The sequence below is a fragment of the Vulpes vulpes genome, chromosome 5 (assembly GCF_048418805.1).
Source record: "Vulpes vulpes isolate BD-2025 chromosome 5, VulVul3, whole genome shotgun sequence".
NCBI classification, from domain to species: domain Eukaryota; kingdom Metazoa; phylum Chordata; class Mammalia; order Carnivora; family Canidae; genus Vulpes; species Vulpes vulpes.
This window is the reverse complement of record NC_132784.1, coordinates 124,008,586-124,030,292: the sequence shown is the minus strand read 5'-3', so window position 1 is coordinate 124,030,292 and position 21,707 is coordinate 124,008,586. Positions and strand designations below refer to the sequence as shown.

The 21,707-nt window shown below is 41.0% G+C and overlaps 1 protein-coding gene across 3 annotated transcripts in view; it reads left to right on the top strand.

Annotated features, from left to right (window-relative positions):
- The window catches only part of RELN (reelin), a 478,955-nt gene that overhangs the window by 374,991 nt on the left and 82,257 nt on the right, over positions 1–21,707 (top strand). For all 3 annotated transcript variants that reach the window (XM_072759913.1, XM_072759912.1, XM_072759911.1), the window contains exons 29-36: positions 6,838–6,995; positions 8,251–8,458; positions 9,860–9,936; positions 16,904–17,062; positions 17,249–17,437; positions 17,937–18,210; positions 20,933–21,073; positions 21,178–21,355. In XM_072759913.1, coding sequence (XP_072616014.1) covers positions 6,838–6,995; positions 8,251–8,458; positions 9,860–9,936; positions 16,904–17,062; positions 17,249–17,437; positions 17,937–18,210; positions 20,933–21,073; positions 21,178–21,355 — 1,384 coding nt within the window. The remainder of the gene's footprint in view (positions 1–6,837; positions 6,996–8,250; positions 8,459–9,859; positions 9,937–16,903; positions 17,063–17,248; positions 17,438–17,936; positions 18,211–20,932; positions 21,074–21,177; positions 21,356–21,707) is intronic.

Below are 21,707 nucleotides of genomic sequence, written 5' to 3'. Positions count from 1 at the left end.
TAGAATATAGTAGGATTATATTTTCCTCAGACCTTTTAAAGTTTGACATGGCCTAAAAAAATGTGTATGGAAATGAAATGTTTGATTTTTAAGAGCCTGTGTGCATTTTGCCATGTTCTCTGCTTTATGAAAGCATGTTTTGAGATATAGTTTACATAGTCGGGGTCTTGTTGTCTTGTCTACAACAAACAGTCTTCCTCACCAATCTATACTGTACATCTTGCATAAGCACAAAGAAGAAATAAACTTTTGTTGAGTTAAGCCACTGAGATCAGGGATAGTTTGTCACCACGGAATAATTGATATCATCCTGACTGATACAGTGGTAAAAGCTTAGCAATCTACAGGAGTGGTTTATTCATGAAGTCCTTGGAGACTATTCTTTTTTTTTAAGATTTTATTTATTTATTCATGAGGGACACAGAGAGAGAGAGAGAGAGAGAGGCAGAGACAGAGGCAGAGGGAGAAGCATTCTCCATGCAGGGAGCCCGACATGGGACTCGATCCCGGGACCCCAGGATCACGTCCTGGACTAAAGGCAGGTGCCAAACCACTGAGCAACCCAGGCATCCCCTTGGAGACCATTTTGTCCCCTAATTGATCACCAAAATTACTGTGCACCATCTAGCTAGATAAGCTGGTTATATTCTCTGCTTCCCTCATTACTTAGGTGTGCATCTCTCAAAAATTACACCACAGACTTTGGTAGACAAACTTCCCAGGTAGGGAGAGAACTTGTTTAGTCAAGGATGTTCAAGTTTCTGGGTTCTCTGTTAAGTTTTGAAGCATAATCTATAAATACCAATTTTTCCAGGAAAGAGTTTTTCAGTCAGTGGATCTAAGTCTACTTGTAAGTAATTCTTCGTCTTTATCAGCCAGTCAGTGTTCTTTGTAGTATATTAAAGAGAGACTCAGAGGACTTGATGTGTAGGTGGCAATGTTGATGTGTTGGCCTTCTTTGATGAAATTTAAGAATTTGACTTGCACCGTGTCTTAGGTAGGACACAGGCCCAGCTACTATAACAGGGAAACAAATATAAATGATTAACGAGGCTTAAACAAGATAGAAATTCTTTCTCATATCACAGTCCAGAGGTGAGCAGTTCGGAGCTGAAATTATGGTTCAGCCATTCTGAGCACAACATTTTCATCTCTTGATCTAAGGCAGCTGTTCCAGATCTTGTCATCTCTTAAGCAGTAGAAGGAAAAAGGAGTCAGGGATGCATAGATGCGTTACTTTTTATTTGATTTTATTTAAGATTTTATTTATTTATTTGAGAGAGAGAGAGCTCAAATTGGGGAGGAACAGAGGGAGAGAGAATCCTACACAGACTCCCTGCTGAGTGCTGAGCCTAGATCTCAGAGCTAGATCTCAAGACCCTGAGATCAGAACCTGAGCCCCTGAGCTGAAACCAAGAGTCAGATGCTTAACCAACTGGCCAACCCAGGTGCCCAGATACATTACTTTTTTAAAAACAATCATCCTTACCCTTTGTTTCTATTACTGAGTACAGCCTAGGATAATATTTGTACAGTTTTCTATTGCTATGCAACCTGTCTCTCCAAAACTTGTGTCTCCAAACAAAAGCAACAACGATTGACTTTCTCATGGTTTGTGGATTATCTGGGTAGTTCTGCTGCTGCTCTATCTAGGATCCATCATGTAACTGCATAATCAGTGGGTTGGTTAGTGTGTGGGCTCCGCAGGACATTTTTCTCTTTATCACCTTCAGCCCAGTATCTTTCACAGTTGATTATTCTAGAGTTCCGAGAGAAGAGTAGTAAAAGATGCAAGACTGTTTTATTTGTGACATCCTATAGGTCAAGGCAAAGCACAAAGGCCAGTCTAGATTCACAATGTGGGAAAACAGACTCCCTTTTTTGATAGGAAATGCAGAAAAGTCAGATTGCAGAGGAACATGTACACAAGGAGGTGTGATTCATTGAGGGGCATTATTGTAACAATCTATGGTAGTTTGTCCTAGCCCTAGTGATTCACATTTCTCCCATAGCCAGATGCATTCACTCTTCCCCCAAGACCTCCCAAGTGTCATCCCATCACAGCGTCAAGCACTAAGTTGCTGATCTCATGATCTTTGTCAGGGCAGGGTATGGCCATGGCTCCCCAGATATGGCTTCTCTTGATCTAGAGGCCTATGAACTAAAAAGACAATTATCCATATCTAACATACAGTGGTGAGACACTGACAGGATAATAACAAGAGCTACTTCCACTCAAAAAAAAAAACGGGTGGGTGGTGGGGAGAGAAATGGTAAGCACATAGCAGCCAATGGCCAATAGGAATTCTAAAAGCAAGATAACTTCTCATTAGGACTCCCTCCTCCGTGAGCAATGTCCAGGACAAGAAAGTTGCCTTGATTAAATTCTGCTCTTTAGGAGAGGTTCTCTAATCTATTGTTCTTCTCAGCTGTTAGTTCTGCTCTGTAGGGTTCACCTTCTGAGGCATCTCTCGTTTGCCATGAGAATTTATCTGTGTTTCTATCCTAATAGCCATCTCATCCTACTTTCTGCCCATCACAAGCTAGCCACATAGCAATACAGCCCTGTAGTCCTCACCACCACCACTGCCTTCCACCCTGATGCTTTTCCGAAACTTTGACCCAACCACAGCTTTCCCAAATAGATAGTACGGCTTGCCATGAAGCTGAGGAGCAGCAGGTGGTGTGTATTTCCTGCAATGACTAGAATATCGAGGCGCTACAAAACATCACTATGAAAGTCATGGTAAAGCCACATGTGAGAAATAAAGGTTTTCTTTAATATCACAAAGTGAGCAGTATTTTGAAGCTCCCAGTGTATCAATATTGTCTCGGACCTCAGCTCTTGGAAGAAGAAAGTGTCTGCATTAGAGTCCAGCTTCTGGCTAATTTGAATACCTTCCAGCTTTCTGGCTGATGGCATTCAGGACAAAGAGCTCTCTACTAAAGAATAGTAAATATGTTTCCCCTTTAAGAACTGTTGTTGTTTCTTCTGCAATATGTTCAACTCCACTATCTCCAAATGCAGTGTTGGAAAGCTGAGAATTCTAAGTGTGAAAATTGTTAAAATTGGGAGCTATTTTGCCACGAGGCAACATGCTTATAATAGTTACTAGAACATTGCTCTTTCACAAATAATTCTAAGCTGATTTTCTCAAAGGAGGATTTTGTCCTCATAGTCATTCTCTTGGCTCTTGCCTGCAAAGGAGAGACATTGGTGGCGGTAGATAGATGTTGGTATACCCCTGACACTCAACAGCATCCCTGACCATACAATGTATCATGTCATGTAGCCTACTCTAGGTTCCCTATGCAGAATGCAAAATGTTGATATCTCTGGGGGCAGGGGTAGGGGGGACTTAGGGAATGAATATGCTAGAAATATAGTTGCTTAGTAACTGCAGAATATCTCTTCCACTGCCACCGTCACCTGTGCCACCTCTGCACAGAACAAGTAGGTGCACAGGAATCTTCTTGGTTGGAGAGGCCAATGTAACACCACTCTCAAATGTGCTGGTGGAAGAGGAAGTTATAGAAGCCTATTCTCCTAGTTGCTCAGGCATCCTGTGAACAAAAGTAATTGGGAAAGGAGTTAGAGATAGAGTCTTACCTTCTACTTTTTCCTCATCTGGGAAAGCAAGACAAAGGGGAAGTATTGTTCAATGATTTGAATGATCAAGCCACATTATGGCTTATTTCTAGTAAAATTATGTAAAATTAAACTCTGTCTTTCCCCCAGTCATTATCTCCTCCAATCCTTCCCAGATCTTCCTATCAGGTCAAAGATGCTCTTCTAGGATTATGTCCTTCTCAATAGCAGTAGTAATCAGGGTTGTCTAGGTGGACAGCATAATACTTTGCTTGTCTTCAACTAACCTTCTCTATTGCTCTACCATCATATTCACATGTTGAGTATCAGTACCCAGAGAAGAGCTAGTCCAAGGATAAGAGTTATCCAGTCTTCAGTTGACAAAGCTATTCCTGTAGTGAGCAGCGAATATCCTAATGTAGAGAGAATGATGAATTCATGGTGCTGAATCAAGAAATTCTCTGCATGCCAGGTCTCTTGTAACCTGGTGTTTAAATTAGGAGCATGTGGGATCCCAGGCATAGTGGATTTTTGCTGGCATAAAAAGAGGCTTTCAAGCAAAGATCAGAAGTGATGAACAGTTTGATGAACAGGTATCCTATTATAAAAAAATAGCTCTTAGGCAAGGAATTAGAAGACATTTCAAGAAACAGGCAGAAAAACTTTAAACCATCAGAAACCAGCTACTTCTTCAAGAAAGAAATGAAACACCCACCTCACTTTGGCCATGCATCTTCTGGTGGTCTCTCCATGACTACATTTTTTTAGTGAATTTCTTACTAGTTCTTCCTCTTATTCCAGCAACCCTGAAGTTTCTGATTTATTTGTGCTCAATTCTAAGACCGGGATGGGAGAGTAAGACCGGATAGCAAGCAGTAGTCATCAGGAACCAGACACAACTGGGAAAATTAAAATGAAGCCAAGCCTTGTTTATGTTGTGATCAGTGAAAACTTTCTTGCTTCAATTTGCACCTACTAAATTGAAAACCATGTAGCAGAGATTTAAAAAAGGAAAAGAAATACAATCTCTTGCCCTTTTGCTTTGAACTATGGACTCTCAGCTAGGACTCTTAACTAGGATTCATCATGTCCTGGACTCACCCTATTAACCAAATAATTCATCATTTTATTTTGTTCTATTTTGTTTTTCTTTATTTAAATATGGATTCCTTAATGCTAAGCCCCAAGGTCTTTCACATTCTCAAATGTCTAACAGTACCCTCTGCTTCTTGGGTCTATAGGAGACTTAGACATGGGAGTACTTCTCTCTGGCCTGACCAGACCTGGATTCTTTTATTGTTATGAAAATTATAGGCACCCCAAGAAACAGAGGGGTGAAGGGTTTTACTTTCCTTTCTTCCACAATCACATTACCAAAGCATCTAGAATTCTACCTAAAGGTGGGATTCTTCAACCTTCTGAATGCTGCTGGGCCTCCACCTGAGTCTGTCTCTTCCATGAAATAGAGCAGTTGATAGATGCCCTCATCTGGCCCATATGGGAGAACCTAGGGTAAAGGGTAGTTGTTCCTACCTCTTTCTTTACTTTCCATGGGGCAAGAGGTGCAAACCCATGTTCCTCTATATTATAGAAACATGAAAAGAAGAGGCAAGAATGACTTCCAATCCAAGAAGACTCATATCAGAGAATTGGCTTGTTTTCCTTTTTTATCAAATATATACCATCTTTTGAGAGGGGCCCAGAGGCCTTACCTTTTTCCTTAAAAGCAGCAGTTGGCAAAAGCTACTGATCATCAATTCCATTTCCTTCCTTTGAGAGGAAAAGCATCTGCACAACCTAAATAACCAAACAACCCTAATGGGGGGAATTTTCCCAAGGTTCATGGCACAACCACTGTGTATTCTTTTTTTCTTTCTTTTTGCTTTTGTTCTGTGTTTTTAATCTGATTTCAGTTGTCTTTTGCCTTAAAAAATAAGACTAATATATTTCGAATTCACTTTACAGGAAATAAAGAATGTGTTCACTTTCCTCTTAACACATTGAAGAATGTGTGCTAAGACTTGCATGAATGAGTGATTAGTCTCTGAAAACTTCAATCTCATAAACAACATTGTTGGTTACATTTCACAAATTTGCCAGGAGTAGGTAACTTAAAATAATGAAGAAAGAAATCCAGGTTTATGGTTCTGTGTTGCCAAATAATCAAAGCTATTTGAAAAGCTATAAAGAAATGCATTCTGACACTGCTGTATTATTTCCACAATAATAGAGAGGAGAAGGAACCAACATTGTCTCTAGTTATCCTTGACAGTCTTCATTAATCTTTAAGATTCTTTGCCCTCTTTTATGAAGAAACTGAATTCATTCAAAAGTCTATAAATATTGGCAGCAGAATTAATTGGACTCCAGATAACCTAATCCATCTTCCTTCCTTGATGTCAGTAGAACTGAGAAGGAAGAGGTGTTTTTCTGGTAGGATATTATAGATGTGTGCAGGAAAGAGATGTGCTGAGAGGATTGCAAAGACTGGAAAACGACTGGAACCAGTGTTAGTTTGGCAGCCTTGAGACTGTTGTTGTGGGGGAAGAAGTACCGGGCAGCAGCCCAGACAACTGATGTTCCAGGGTTTTAAAGTACTGGGACCAGGTCCGTCTTTTGTTCATTGGCAGTAGCCAGTATTCATTGGCAGTCCAAATGGTTGCTAAGAGCTCATAGAATGAGTGTCTTAGGGATTTGAAGTTGAGAGGTGAAGAGGAAGGCAACAGGTGGGAGGAGCTCTGTCAGTACAAACTTAACTCTTTCCTGCCAGAATCATGTCAGTGGCAAATAGCCAGAGTCCCCTTATGTATCCTAACAAAGAATATTCTATTTGATGGTCTCAAAAATTCCTAAACAGCCTCTTCTGAAAATGCCCATAAAATTAGTGCAGTGGAAGGATGAAATGTTAATTATGTGAAAGGAATACCTTTCTGGTTTATATTACTAAAAGCCTATGAGATGGAAAATATACAAGTAATTACCCATAATATGTTTCTGGGGCATCGAAAGTCTTCTGTACCTGATATCCTCTTGGTGTTTAAACGTTTAGGCTGAAGAAGAAATCAACAGGTTTTGAGAAAGCCCTGGTAGAGACACCTAATCATAAACATTATTAAGTGTTCAATGAAGCAGACATGACTTTCAAATAAGCATGAAACCTTTCTTTAATTTTTCTGAGCCATTCTATATTTCAGTGCTTTTGGCCACAGTGTTGATATAAGAGACACATGTGTTGTTTTTCCCAATAGTAAAACCAGATTCCGATGGATTCAGGAGAGCAGCTCACAGAAGAATGTGCCTCCCTTTGGTCTGGATGGAGTGTACATATCTGAGCCTTGTCCCAGTTACTGCAGTGGCCACGGGGACTGTGTCTCAGGGGTGTGTTTCTGTGACCTGGGATATACTGGTAAGGCCGCAGGCATATGTCTGATGATTTGTTTGTAAAATATCCTTCTGTAGTTACTGTCTTTCATGTTACTTCTTCTAGGGAAATAGATTCTGAGATGATTCTTCTTTAAGTCCTACTTGTAGGAATTTGCCACCCAGGCATTTGAGGTGCTAAAAGATATTTTGTAGTTTTGAGCTTCCCAACAGAAAAAAAATATATGGTAACACTAATTGCACGCCCTAAGGGAGATTTATTTATTAGTAATAATGATAGTAGTTAACATTGCCTTCTGTCTACTTCATGCCAGGCACTATAGTAAGTGCTTTTTACGTCATCCCAAATTCTAACAAAACCCTGTGCCACAGTACATACTGTTATTGTCTTGTTTATATTTAAGGAAATTGAGACATAGAGAAGCTTAATAACTCTTCCAAGGGCACATAGAGAGGAGTTGCTGAAGCTAGGCTTCAAAGTCCTGTGAGGCATTCTCTAAAACTCAAACCTAAGCTCTTACTTGACCACTTGGCTATACAAGGGGCTCTCTGTACTTTACATTGCTTTTTATAAGAAATGTAATTTTATATGTGCAAAGTAAAAATCAGTGTAAGAAATGATAAATCCAAGACTGCCAAAAAGAGAAATTTATAAGAGAAATATTTTCTGATCAAGTCATCCTTGGCTATTGTTACAAGCAAAAATAAAAAGGGAGTTGAGATTAAAGAGTAAAATTAAAGAAAATGTTATAAGCTTCAAAATCTTCTTTCAGAGTTTTTCCTAGAGGCAACTTCAAATTGATGCTTCCCAGAGTTTCAGTGCTCTGCCCTTTATCTGGCGCATGACCAAAGACAAACATATGTTGTTGCAGGCCTTCTCTGGAGAGCACTGCCACTCATGGTTTCAGGGGTGTTTTTTGAAAATCTGGCATTAACTCTCCTTATTGATCCTCTGATAAAAGGACAACAAAGGAGCAAATTTTGTGGTGGACAAAATCTATTTCTCAGTTTGCACACGTACTCTTAGGAACAAGAACCACAGAAATCTGTGGTTCCCAATGTCTCTCTATTAATAAAAAATTATAGAGGTGGAATAATGTTTTTGATGATGGGTAGCGATGACTGTATTTTGGGCAGACAGTTGTGGGATACAGATTTCCACATGGTTTCCTTCCCCTAACACTTGTGGAAAGGCTTCCTTAGCCCATGCTCTGAATGTACCTTCTAATGTGTAACAATTTCAACAAAGCCTCTCTCCTATGTGTTTCCTTTCTCGGAAGCTGCACAAGGGACCTGTGTGTCTAATGTCCCTAATCACAGTGAGATGTTCGATAGGTTTGAGGGGAAGCTCAGCCCTCTATGGTACAAGATAACTGGAGGCCAGGTTGGAACCGGCTGTGGAACACTTAATGATGGCAAATCTCTCTACTTCAATGGCCCCGGCAAAAGGGAAGCGAGGACTGTCCCCCTGGACACCAGGAATATCCGGTAAATAGTTTATTGGTACACTTCTCTGTGAGCATTATATTTACCAGGCTTTGTGATCTGATCTAAAACTCTCTATTCTGGGCAGCCCGAGTGGCTCAGAGGTTTAGCGCCGCCTTCAGCCCAGGGCGTGATCCTGGAGACTCGATCCTGGATCGAGTCCCACATCAGGCTGCATGGAGCCTGCTTCTCCCTCTGCCTGTGTCTCTGCCTCTCTCTGTGTGTGTCTCTCGTGGATAAATAAATAAAATCTTTTTTAAAAAGTAAAAAAAAAAAAAAATTTAAACTGTTCTTTTATTGAGGACTTACATACTAAGATTTTTCTATATAGATTTTGTTATGTAAAAATGAAGCATAACTTGAACTCCACAATAATGTAGTTTCTGCAAAACTACCCCAATTCATTAATCAGCCTACAGACATCACTGTCTGTGTGCCTAATGTATGTCAGCTTGGTTTTCTAAAGTTCTGCGTTACTATAAGGACTATTTGGTATTACTTTTATATATACCAGATGAAACAAAGACTTTTCTTCAACTCTAAATTCTGTGTCCAAAAAATGATGCATTCCGTTTATCAAAGTTTATTTGTATTCACTTACTAAAAACTGCTCCAGAAATTTTAAATACCTACACTGACACCTACTGGTAAAATAAATAACTGCTTGGTTTTAAGGTCAAATGAAGTAGTAGCACGCCTAAAATAAAATTGTGCTTTTTGTATTGCTCTCAATTAAATTATTTAAGAATTGGAAGAAAGGAAACTGAAGAAATATTTGGAATTTCTATACCTTGTCCTCAGTAAACTCGGGTTCTGTGTCATGGTTTTTCTGCCTTCGCTTTCTTTCCCCTTCTGAGTTCTCACAGAGGTGCACCTGTCACATAACCCTCTCTGTTGGTTTACTGTAGACTGAGGCCTAATTTACATCACACTGAGTGAGTGTCAGCTGTGAAAAATTAAACCATCCAAGTCTAAATCAGTAATATAGGTCATTATGTGGCCCAACACTGATGTAGCATTTAGCTTCTTGATGTTGGATTTTTCCTCATCCTGAATTTCCAAGAATAGTATTATCCCAATTTAAGGAATGAGCATTTCAGTGATTTCATTAAATTGCATCAGACTCTGGCATTGAGGCAGAGTTCAACTGTTCCCTTTTGCTTAAACCATTATTACAGAATAAAATTAATAATTATTAACTAACCTTTTAAAATGGTTGCAGAATTAGCTGGCTATATAATCTATGCAGTTTCTGCTCATATGCCCTTTGTGTTTAAAAGTCATATTTCAGAATTACAGAACCTTTTTTTTAATGTGTCAAAATGCAAAAGGTTAAATCTCTTCTGAACTTACCCACTTGTAAGTAAACTGAAGTTTGGTTTGTTTGTTTGTTTGTTTCCCCAGACTTGTTCAGTTTTATATACAAATTGGAAGTAAAACTTCAGGAATTACCTGTATCAAACCAAGAGCTAGAAATGAAGGTAAGCTGCTGTATTTCCATAGAAATTATAGTTACTTTGGGCAAATTAGTCCTCTTTCTTCCCAAAATTTGGCCAGGATTTTGCAAACTGAGACATTACATTGCATCATTTCTTCTCTCTCTTCTCCATCATTAAATGGCTAGCTGTGTAGAGCCATGATCTTTTAGGTTCCTCATCTAGATCCTTAAGCCTGAAATGAAAAGCTTATGGATCATGTCACAGTATATTTGTTTTGATCAAGGTATATTTGTTTATGATCAAAGTGTGTGGTGTGTGTTTTTTAAGGAATGCTGTTTCTTTATAAGTTTCAATAGAAAAAATAGCAGAGCCTTTTACATTTAGTGTGGGGCTAGAAGCCTGTTTGCATTGGGCAAATAGACTCTGCTTCCTGCCCATAAATGTTCTGGTGATATTAGCATCCTTTGGTAGAAGAAACAGTTCTTGGTGGGAATAAACCTTAACTTTTACTAAGCACATATTATACTCAAGGCACTATTCCAAGTGTTTTATCTGTTCATTCATTTCATCTTCATTCATACCTCTTTGCCATAGGCATTATTAGTCCTATTTCACAGCTATAGAAACTGAGGCACAGTAGGTCAAGTAACTTACCCAAGATCATGCAGTCAGTAAGTGGATGAGCAGAGACTGAAACCACTGATGCTTGTTCCAGAATGGATGTCTTGACCACCTGCATACTGCTTCCCTCCTTGCCCAGAACTCTGCTTTGTCTAGGCATCCTGACCATTTTGTGTCTCAGAAATTCAGTTCTTTTTTTTTTTTTTAGATTTATTTATTTATTCATAAGAGACACAGAGAGAGGGGCTGAGACATAGGCAGAGGGAGAAGCAGGCTCCCTTTAGGGAGCCTGATCCGAGGCTCAATCCTAGGACCCTGGGATCATGACCTAAGCCAAAGGCAAACCCCCAACCACTGAGCCACCCAGGCGTCCCAGGGATTCAGTTCTGAAAGAAATACAAAATACTTATGGCATATATAAATGGTCTCCAGGAGCTCTGCAGGTAGGATGGGATGCCCTAAGGAACCCTGAATGCAACTTTTCCCAGCACAGAATCCATGGACCTCTCAGATGGATCTTCCTCCAAACCTTGATCTCATGGATGGTGTGTGACAAGTCTTGTAGCTTCTGAGTTTGTTATTATTTCAGGCATAACTGTGTATAACATGTTGGCTTAAACCATATCTGTTAGTGGAGCTACTAATATCTCTAACGATCCATCCTAAATATGCTCCGCCATATCGTCACTAACTAAAGCTTTCATGACTTTTTCTGAGTATCTCAGTACTTTTAGTCTAGTAATTACCCAGATCATCAATTTACTGAAGCAGTGGTCTAAAGACTTTTACAGACCATTTTGCATTCCCTAATCTCTTCAACAAATGTTTATTTAAGAATCTACTCTAAGGCAGCCTGGGTGCCTCAGCAGTTTAGCGCCTCCTTCAGCCCAGGGCGTGACCCTGGAGACCGGGGATTGAATCCCACATCGGGCTCCCTGCATAGAGCCTGCTTCTCCCTCTGCCTGTGTCTCTGCCTCTCTCTCTCTCTGCTTCTCTCATGAATAAATAAAGAAAATCTTAAAAAAAAAAAAAAAATAAAGAATCTGCTCTAAGCCAAACATGTTCTAGGCTACAGATAGTATCACCAAATGTCTGACACATCAGTCATGATGAGCTAGGTTATGCTGCTACAATGAACAATCTCTAAATCTCAGTGGGTTAAATTTTTAAAAAATGAGATCTTGCCATTTGCAGTGACGTGGTTGGAACTAGAGGGTATTGTGTTAAGCGAAATAAGTCAATCAGAAAAAGACCATTATCATATGATCTCATTCATATGTGGAATTTAAGAAACAAAACGGGATCATAAGCGAAGGGAGGGAAAAATAAAGTAAGACAAAACAAGAGGAGACAAGGCATAAGAGACTCTTAATCATACAAAACAAACTGAAGGTTGCTGGAGGGGAGGCAGGTAGGGGGATGAGGTAACTGGGTGATGGACATTAAGGAGAGCACGTGATATAATGAGCACTGGGTGTTATATAAGACTGATGAATCACTGATCTCTACGTCTGAAACCAATAACATATTATATGTTAATTAATTAAATTTAAATTTAAAAAATAAATAAATCTCAGTGGGTTAAAACAGAAAAGATTTGTCCTTTGTGCTACACTTTAATCGAGGCTCATCTGAGGTCCTTATTCCAGCACTCAGAATAGTGAAGCAGCTGCTGGGTAGATTCTGGATGTTGCCAGCCATGTGGCAGGGGGAAAGAGAGAGGATGGTGAAGGGGACAAGAAGTCCAAACCACCATGTGCCAGAAGGGGGGGAACCAGAGTGACACTCATGACCATAGCAGACAAAACCCCTTTCCTGGAAGAGCACCTCCATTCTGGGGAAGAGAGTCAGAAAACAGATAACTGAGAGGTTAGATTGACGGGCTAGATGGAAATACATAAGCTGATGAGATGACAGCTGCTGATTGGGTGATTTGATTTAGATAAAGTGGTCTGGGAGGGGGCTCACTGAGGAAGAAACATTTAAATTGGAATCTAAAGGATGAAAAGGAGCCAGCAACATGGAAAAGGGAAAGTTTTCCAGTCAGAAGAAACAGCAGAGGCCACGAAGTAGAAAAGAATTGTGATGTTGGAGAACAGAAATAAGGCTAGTGTGGCTAGGGAATTGTTGAAATGGGGGCAGGAGCCCAGGCATTCAGGGCGTTGCTAGCCATGGTAGGGAGATGGGGGTCTCAGTCTGTGTGTCATGGACACCAACAGAAGGCTTTTTAGCCCAGGCGATGACATAATCTGATTTAAATTTTTACAAGATCACCCTACAGAAATAATAAGTAGTTCAAAACACATAAATATTTATAGAACATGTACTCTGCCCATGCAGAGGCAGGAGCTTTGAGGTATATACAGAAGACAGGGTCCTTGGCATCAAGACCTTATTTTCTGATTGGAGAGGTAGAACATTTTAACATTTCTTTAACCTTTACTATAAAATACTTGGTGGTTGGAACAATATAGCAATTGTGTACATGACTCTTCTGAAAATTACAGTTCTGTGGATATAACCTTTAAAAAAAAAAAACTCACCAGAGCATACTGGGAAGCATCTACTTGATATAGAAGTGAAGTTGGGGGAAATCCCTGGATGGCTCAGTGGTTTAGCGCCTGCCTTCGGCCCAGGGCGTCATCCTGGAGTCCCAGGATCAAGTCCCATGTCAGGCTCCCTGCATGGGGCCTGCTTCTCCCTCTGCCTGTGTCTCTGTCTCTCTCTCTCTCTCTCTCTCTCTCTCGTGAATAAATAAAATCTTAAAGAAAGAAAGAAGAGAGAAAGAAAGAAAAGAAAGAAAGAAGAAAGAAAAGAGAGAGAAAGAAAGAAAGAAGAAAGAAGAGAAAGAAGAAAGAAAAAAAAAGAAAAGAAAAAAGAAAGGAGAAAAATGAAGTTGGCCCTACCGGGCAAATTCCCTTAGGAACAAGTAACTTTTTCTCAACTATTCTTGAGCTATTAAACTCCTTGCTAGCCACGTAATTCACATCCCACAGGCATTTCTCAGCCTTTTATTGAAAACTGGTTGTTAAAATGTAAATCTGCCTAAATCCTTAAACCAATCTCTTCCAGTTGATGAAAGTAAAGATTTTTTACTTGCTCAAGCTGAAGCATTAATTTACATATTTGGAATTAAAATCAAAATTAGGCTATTTTCAATAAGACGGGGCAGCATGCAGATGGAGTTGTAATTTAGAGAGAGAAATGTACATGCCCAAAACTCTCAGTAGATGAGCTAAAATGGCTTGGTTTTTTTCTCAGATGTGCAGTGTGTCAGATGACACAGCTAATGGGGCTCAGCAATTTATATAAAATATGGAGACTGCTGTTTCCCTTTCTTGCATTCCTCCCTTGTTTCATTGTTGGGAGGCCCTCCTTTATTGTTGTTTGGGATTGGGCCCTAATCTCAGCAGACCTTGTTGTGATACTCTTAAAAAGGCTAATGAGGCCTGCAGGCAGAAACCCGTAGGAAGCTTTAAAAGGCAGATTCTGATTCAGCCAGACTGGGGTGCTTTGCTGTAGAACAAATTACTCCAAAACTGGGTGGCTTAACACAACTAATGTTAGTTATCTTCTTGTTTCTGTGAGTTGGGATTCAGAAGCAACTTAGCTGGGTGGTTCTGGCTCAGAATCTTTCATAAGGTTGCGTGTAAGATAAAAGCCAGGAGGTGGGCAGGCATCTAAAGACCCAAGCAGGGCTGGAGGATCTATTTCTAATATGCTCTCTTTCATGGCTGTTGGCAAGAGGCCTCCGTTTCTTCCTGGTGAATCTATCTGTAGGCTGCTTGAGCATCCTTACCACCTGTCACCCAGCTTTGCTCAAGCAAGAGGACCATGAGAGAAAACAGGAAGAAAGTGCAAAGCCTTTCATGGCCTGGTCTCAAAAATCACACACTGTCATTCTTATCCTATTCCATATATTGCATGCAAGCCACTAAGTCCAGTGACACTCAAAGAAAGAAAGATGGGGGGATTAAGCTCCACTTAAAAAAAAAAAAAGATTTTATTTATTTACTCATGACAGATAGAGGCAGAGACATAGGCAGAGGGAGAAGCAGGCTCCCTGCTGGGAGCCCAATGCGGGACTCGATCCCAGGACCCCAGGATCACGACCCGAGCTAAAGACAAACATTCAACCACTGAGCCACCTAGGTGCCCCAAGCTCCACTTTTTGAAAGGAAGAGTGTCAAAGAATTTGTGGACAGGTTTTAAAACCACCACAGGTAGGTCCTGTTCCCATGGTACTGGTTCTTGGACCATACTTTGAGTAGAAGGTACTAGAAAGGACTAGCTAGTGAGAGTTTTTTTTTTTTTCTCATGATGCTTCCTTTCTGGTTCTGTAATCTACCTTCTGAATAGGTCACACATACACACACACACACACACACACCCCAGATAGATAACTACCTAAACTATTCTCTCTCTCATCTTATTAAATATAAACCATATCAACACAAATCGTCACAAGAAAAACTAAATTTTGAAGTGTCTGCTCTCTCAGCCACCCAAAATCACATTAAAAGCAAATATATTTTGAACAAACATTAAAGGTTGGGGACTGGATTTTTGCCAGAAGTTCCTCAACTTAACTAGAATAAAGACGAGAAACAGACTACCTTCCATTTTCTTCATGAACTTTACTGTAACTCTCTTCCTCCAACACATGGATCTGCAGCCACCCACTGAAGCTTTAACTGCCAATCTCTACACCTCTATGCATCATGCTCTCTCCCTAAAGAGTTCCTATTCTTTGAGCTATCTTTATCTTCTCATTATAAATGATGATTTTTTCTATTTTAAATCTGGTAAGATTAATTTTCCTGAGAGTTCTGATTTTTTGCGTATTAGTCATTGTTGTTCCTGGCATCCTCCCTTGTCAGATGTGGTAACAATAATTCCATGTGCTAACAACTAGCCTTAAAAGGCACTCTTTTGCTTCTATATTTTATCCTAATAGTTCCTGAAACTTAATTTTAGTAAACTCTTAGTTACCCAGCATGATAAAAGGATTGAGATATTCCCACCAGCCAATGATGGGGAAAATCAAAAAGTTGTATGTACCATGAATGATTTAAAATTCTCCAAAAAGGTTAAGATATAACAAAATTAGTATAACAAATACACCTTTACTGAACATAATTTCTGTGAATAATCAGAAAGTACGTCAGTATCACCAGTCATAATTATGAGTATGCAGTACCAGTCTTGGGAACAGTTATGGAATAGGTAATTAGATGCCAAGAAAGCCTTCTGCCCCTCCCATCAATAGCAACAGATAGATAGATAGATAGATACATACATACATACATACATACATACATACTTACATACATGAATAGATGATGCATAAATAGATATATAGACAGACACATAGATACAGAGATATCCTGTTGATTCTCAATTTTTTTTTTTTTTTGCATTCATGCTTACCCTTTCCCTGTCCTCTTTTAGCATAAAAAAGTGTCTGGGCACCTGGGTCACTCAGTCAGCTAAGCATCTGACTCTTAATCTCAGCTCAAATCGTGATCTTGGTTGGGAGTTGTGAGTTCAAGCCCGGCACTGCGGCCACACTGGGCATGGAGCCTACTTAAAAAAATAAATAAATAAATAAAAAAGTTTCCAGGAGACGTAGCAAGGGCAGCCTATATGGTCCTATAACTTTAATGGGCAGGTCCCTAAATCATGTCACTCTGGTAATAGGTGGAGGGACATTGGTTAAGGGGGGTGGGTAAAGAGGGAAAGGGTGACACGGAAAGGAAAGTAGAACTAATATTGAAGGGGAGTGAATTTTCTGCTTTGCTATTTAGTAATCTGACTTCATTCTGTCTTCAGTAACCAAAGTCTGATACAGTATGAAGTGCCAGTGAAAGGATTTCCTTCTGTGTAATAGAATTTCAGATTGGGCCATGCTTCCTGTCTGGCGCTTCAGCAAAAGAAGAGCACAACTTGATTTTGTGCTGAGGAGATTGAGACATTTCTTCTGAGTGTCTAATAATGATATATGAGACTTGGGAATGTTCAGGACACAATCTAAAATTCAAATACATGATCTGGAGTGGATTTTTTATGTCCTCTTCACCAAACTACTCATCATTCATACAAAGCTGAGTAGTCTTTAAAAGAACTTACGGGTTGTTGTTGTTTTTTTTTTTTTTTTTTTTCATCTTCTTCCCTTTCCTGGGAGTTGGTGCCCTAGAAACTGTCAAGGAATTGATGAGACTTCAGGTCTGCTAATTCATTCCTTGGACGTTAGATGAATGTGCCCTCGTTCTATGAGATGCAATTTGAAGTTTCTGCTGCAGTCTTGCCATTTTAAAAATATTGTTCCTTGCCTTTCTTGCCTCTAGGAAAGCTGTCCAAGTAACTGGATTTATGTCTTTTAACTCAGGGCTTGTTGTTCAGTATTCAAATGACAACGGGATACTCTGGCATTTGCTTCGAGAGTTGGACTTCATGTCATTTCTGGAGCCACAGATCATTTCCATTGACCTACCACGGGAGGCGAAAACCCCCGCTACAGCTTTTCGATGGTGGCAGCCCCAACATGGCAAGTTACTGCTCACGCCACCTTTCCTGGTGGCCTTGAGAGCATGCAGTTAAAGCCACATTATACCATATGCATCTTAATTTGCTTTCAGTTTCCTGGATAATTTGATTTAAAATCACAGTCATAAAGATGCTGATAGGCTCTATAACGAACTCTCTCTAACCACCTTTATTCATCTGATTTCAGGGAAACATTCAGCCCAGTGGGCCTTGGATGATGTCCTTATAGGAATGAATGACAGCTCTCAAACTGGGTTTCAAGACAAATTTGATGGCTCCATTGATTTGCAAGCCAGCTGGTACCGAATCCAGGGAGGTCAAGTTGGTATTGACTGTCTCTCTATGGACACCGCTCTCATATTCACTGAAAACATAGGTATATATTTTCACCAGATAAAGGGAGAATATTTAATTAACTAGAGGACTAAATGAACTAAAACCCAAGAGGAGACTCTAATACAAAAATGTATACATAACTGCCTGTGCTGAGGGAGACTCTGGAAAAAAAAAGAGTTGGGTTGACCTCCAAGATAACCTGTTAGGTCCAGTGGCAGCTTACGTTAGAACTGTCCTTTGTGTGGTCTAACTCAGATGTCTTCAAAGCAGAGCCGTAAAATCTCTCTTTGAACACCTCCCCGAGTTTCATAATTTGCAGATATAAGATGCCTCAAGATGGTAACGCTTTTCAAACTAGCTGCCTTCCATGTGTCCAAGTCTATTCTAACCAAATAAAAGCTATTATTGCGAGACGAAGTAACTTCAGATAAGACATAATTTTTTGTTTGCCACCGAAAGTGTTCATTACAAAGCACAAATGCAAAATAAGCAAGGAGAGAACAGTTATAGGCTACCGTTAAACTTTTCCTTTTTTGTAGGAAAACCTCGTTATGCAGAGACCTGGGATTTTCATGTGTCAGCATCAACCTTCTTGCAGTTTGAAATGAGCATGGGCTGCAGCAAGCCCTTCAGCGACTCCCACAGTGTACAGCTCCAGTATTCTCTAAACAACGGCAGGGACTGGCACCTGGTCACTGAAGAGTGTGTGCCTCCAACCATTGGCTGCCTGCACTACACGGAAAGTTCAACTTACACCTCCGAACGATTCCAGAATTGGAAGCGGATCACCGTCTACCTTCCACTCTCCACCATGTGAGAATTGTCGTTTGGCTTCATGTCAGAGCTTTGGGTTTCTGTCACCTAATTGGAAAATAATTGTGACTCCACTTGGCAATGCAATTACTCCCTCATGATCATTATGCATGGAGCGTGCTGGCGGGGTGGGCGGTTGCGGAAAGTACCAGGTGCTTTGGGTTGCGATTTTTTAACGGGCTTAGTGAGTTCCAGAAGTTTTACAGGCCTGAACCTCCCTGTTCTTTGGCAACATGAAGCCTGCCCACCGGATCCAGTTTTAAAAATAAGTTCTGTTCTGTTGTAAAAATTAGTATCTACCCAATAACCAGAGTGATATTTGTTCACGCTGAGCAGTATGTGGAATCATCACACACGGAAGAATAGTAGCCTTCGTTTTCCTTCCTTCCTTCCTTCCTTCCTTCCTTCCTTCCTTTCTTCCTTTCTTTCTTTCTTTCTTTCTTTCTTCCTTCCTTCCTTCCTTCCTTCCTTCCTCCCTTCCTTCCTTTCCTCCTTTCTTTCCTTCTTTTTATTCTCAGTACCACACTGAGAGTAAAAATTTGGTTCCTTCAGAATGCTCATATTGTTTTTACATCGTTCCTCCCCTCCCTGGGATTTCAGATCACATTCAAGAGTTGCATTGGGCGTAATTACAGCAAGCTCCCAGGTTTGTGGTTTAGGCATTGGGATAATTTGGGGATCTGTTGAGGAACTGCTGTGTCCTGTGGTGGCTGGTTAGAGATTGTGCCGTCCTGGGATGTCACCCCCTCAAAACCCTGCCCCTTCCTGACACTACTTTGTGCTGATTTATGCGCAAGGCAGCCTCTGCAGCCTGCATACCAGCCTCCTGCATCTGCTGGCTTCCTTAGAGATTTAGGGGCAGAGCCTGGCAAGATAATCAGAGTGGAAACAGAGATAATACAGGGTATCCCTCCCTTTCCCTTTGTGTCTCCAGTGCATCTTGGCCAACCTCAGTGACTCAGCTCCCGGGAGAAGGCCCTCCATGTGACCCTGGCCCCTGGGCACCAGCAACAGTGTCTCCTCCCGGTAGCCCCCCAGCTTTGGACTTGTGGTGGCTTCCCCACTTTGCTCAACTCTGGTTTCCTCACTTGCCCCTGTTGGCTTCTCAGCTCTGTCTGGCACCAACTGTACCTCCAGCTCCCTGTGTTAAATGCTCTCTATATTAAATACAGTGGTTTCCATTTTGCTGATTTGGTTCTGATTCAGAGATGGACAACAAAGTGGCAGAAAGAAAACAAATGCAGGAAACCAAAGCATTTCAGCATTTAGCCAAAAATGGTTTCCTGTGGACCCCCAGTAGCTCAGTTATTCACTGTACTTTTATTCAACAAACATTCATTGAATATCTGCTGTAGAACTCTAATTGTAGAACTCTAATGCAAAAGGAATAGCGGATACCAGGACTCATACGTATTATAGTGGACATCTCAGCAGTTACTTATGATATAAAATGATGATACTGCTAATACTGGGGGATGTTATTGAAACACAGGCGTACTACCTGAGGGTAGGGGCATCTGAGCGAGCTTCCTGGAGGAGCCAATCTCTGAACTGAGTAAGGAGGTAGAGCTTGTCTAGGTGGAGAGGCCTTGTTGCAGCGGGGGGGGGGGGGGGGGGGGGGGGGGGGGGGTCATGCAGCTTGGCCTTGACATTCCATTCCTTGGGGAACCATCAGAAGGGTGTTAAGTGGAGTGGTGATGTGATCGGATTTCCATTTTTAAGCCCCCACACTGGCAGCTGTGTTGCACTGAGGGAGAACTTGTATAGGGAAACAATAGCACTCGAAATGTTACTATTGAAATTCTACTTCAAGTAGGCTGTGTTCCACATTCCAAATAAGTGAGCACAGACTTCTTCGGTGCAGTCTGCTCCCAAGTGAGGGACCGCTTCCGATGTTGGGCTAAGGCTGGTATATTCCTTGACAAGGTCATCTTCTGACAGCACATTCCAAAAGCAGATTGCAAATCAAATAGAAAATGCAGGAGTGCATCCCATCATTCTGGCCCTCACCTTTAGGGATCCAGAACCTCAGGCCCAGCAGGGAGACAGAACTTCCATGGGGCTTCCATTTACTGCCTCAGAAACCATTTAGGGACAGCAGAACGGGAACCTCATGATGAGAACGTTCTGAGATTCCAGCTTTTCCTCATGTTTATCATGCCTTCTCTCTCTTTCCTTGTCCTCAATGGCAGGAAAAGCCTGAAAGCAAAACACAGAAATTTGCACGTGGTTCAACCACAGAATAAGTTGATCCTTGGAGATAACTTTCCCATCCCACATGTACTAGAAGACACTTGTATGAAAGAAAGGGTGAGGAGCACCTGGGTGGTTCAGTGGTTGAGCATCTGCCTTTGGCTCAGGTCGTGATCCCAGGGTCCTGGGATCGAGTCCCTGCATCAGGCTCCCCACAGTGAGCTTGCTTCTCCCTCTGCCTGTGTCTCTACCTCTCTCTGTGTCTCTCATGAATAAAATAAAATCTTTAAAAAAGAAAAGAAAGAATAAAAGGTGAAATATTTAAAAAGCATGTTTTCTACTCTCTTGTTTTGGGGTTCAGTGGGAAAGAGCATCCAACGCTCGGTGTGAGAACTGTCTCAAGTAAGTGGGAACTGGAATAGAGGTGGGCTCTTGAGAGTGAAAGAGGAATTAAAATGAATGTTCTACTTTCGAGGGTGCTTGTCTAACCAAGTGTGGGGGTTTTGTTTGTTTGTTTGTTTTTGGCCAGATCTCCCAGGACCCGCTTCCGATGGATTCAGTCCAACTACACCATGGGGGCCGACTCCTGGGCTATTGATAACGTTCTGCTGGCCTCGGGGTGCCCCTGGCTGTGCTCAGGACGAGGGATTTGCGATGACGGACGCTGTGTGTAAGTCAACAAAACCAGCAGCTGCTTTCTTGACAATACAAAAACGTAAGCGGCTTTCAGACTCACAACAAGTAATGCCTTTCTTCCACTCCTTTTTTCCTTAGGTGTGACCGGGGCTTTGGTGGAGCCTACTGTGTGCCAGTTGTTCCTCTGCCCTCCATTCTTAAGGATGATTTCAATGGGAACCTACATCCCGATCTTTGGCCTGAAGTGTATGGTGCTGAGAGGGGAAATCTGAATGGTGAAACCATCAAATCTGGAACATCGCTTATTTTTAAAGGGGTCAGATGAGATTCTGCTTCTCTACACTGCTACTGGGATTCCCTCCTTCCCTCACTGCTCCACACAATTGTGTTTCTGAACCTGCTCAGATGGTGCATTATTTTTTACCTAGCAGTTGTTTTCCTACCCTAACCATGTTTCCTTCTCCATTCAGCATAATCGTTCTTTGAGATCACTTAGACATAAAATCTTTCCTCTGCTTTGGTGATCAGATCTGTGTTACTTTCTGCTGCAATTTTTAATTGCAGCAGAAATATATATGCACACACACACAAATTGTGCATATGCAATTTCTAGAATCTTCTAGAATGTAGCATTTTATGTTATTGAAATATATGACTTGTGGAATTAT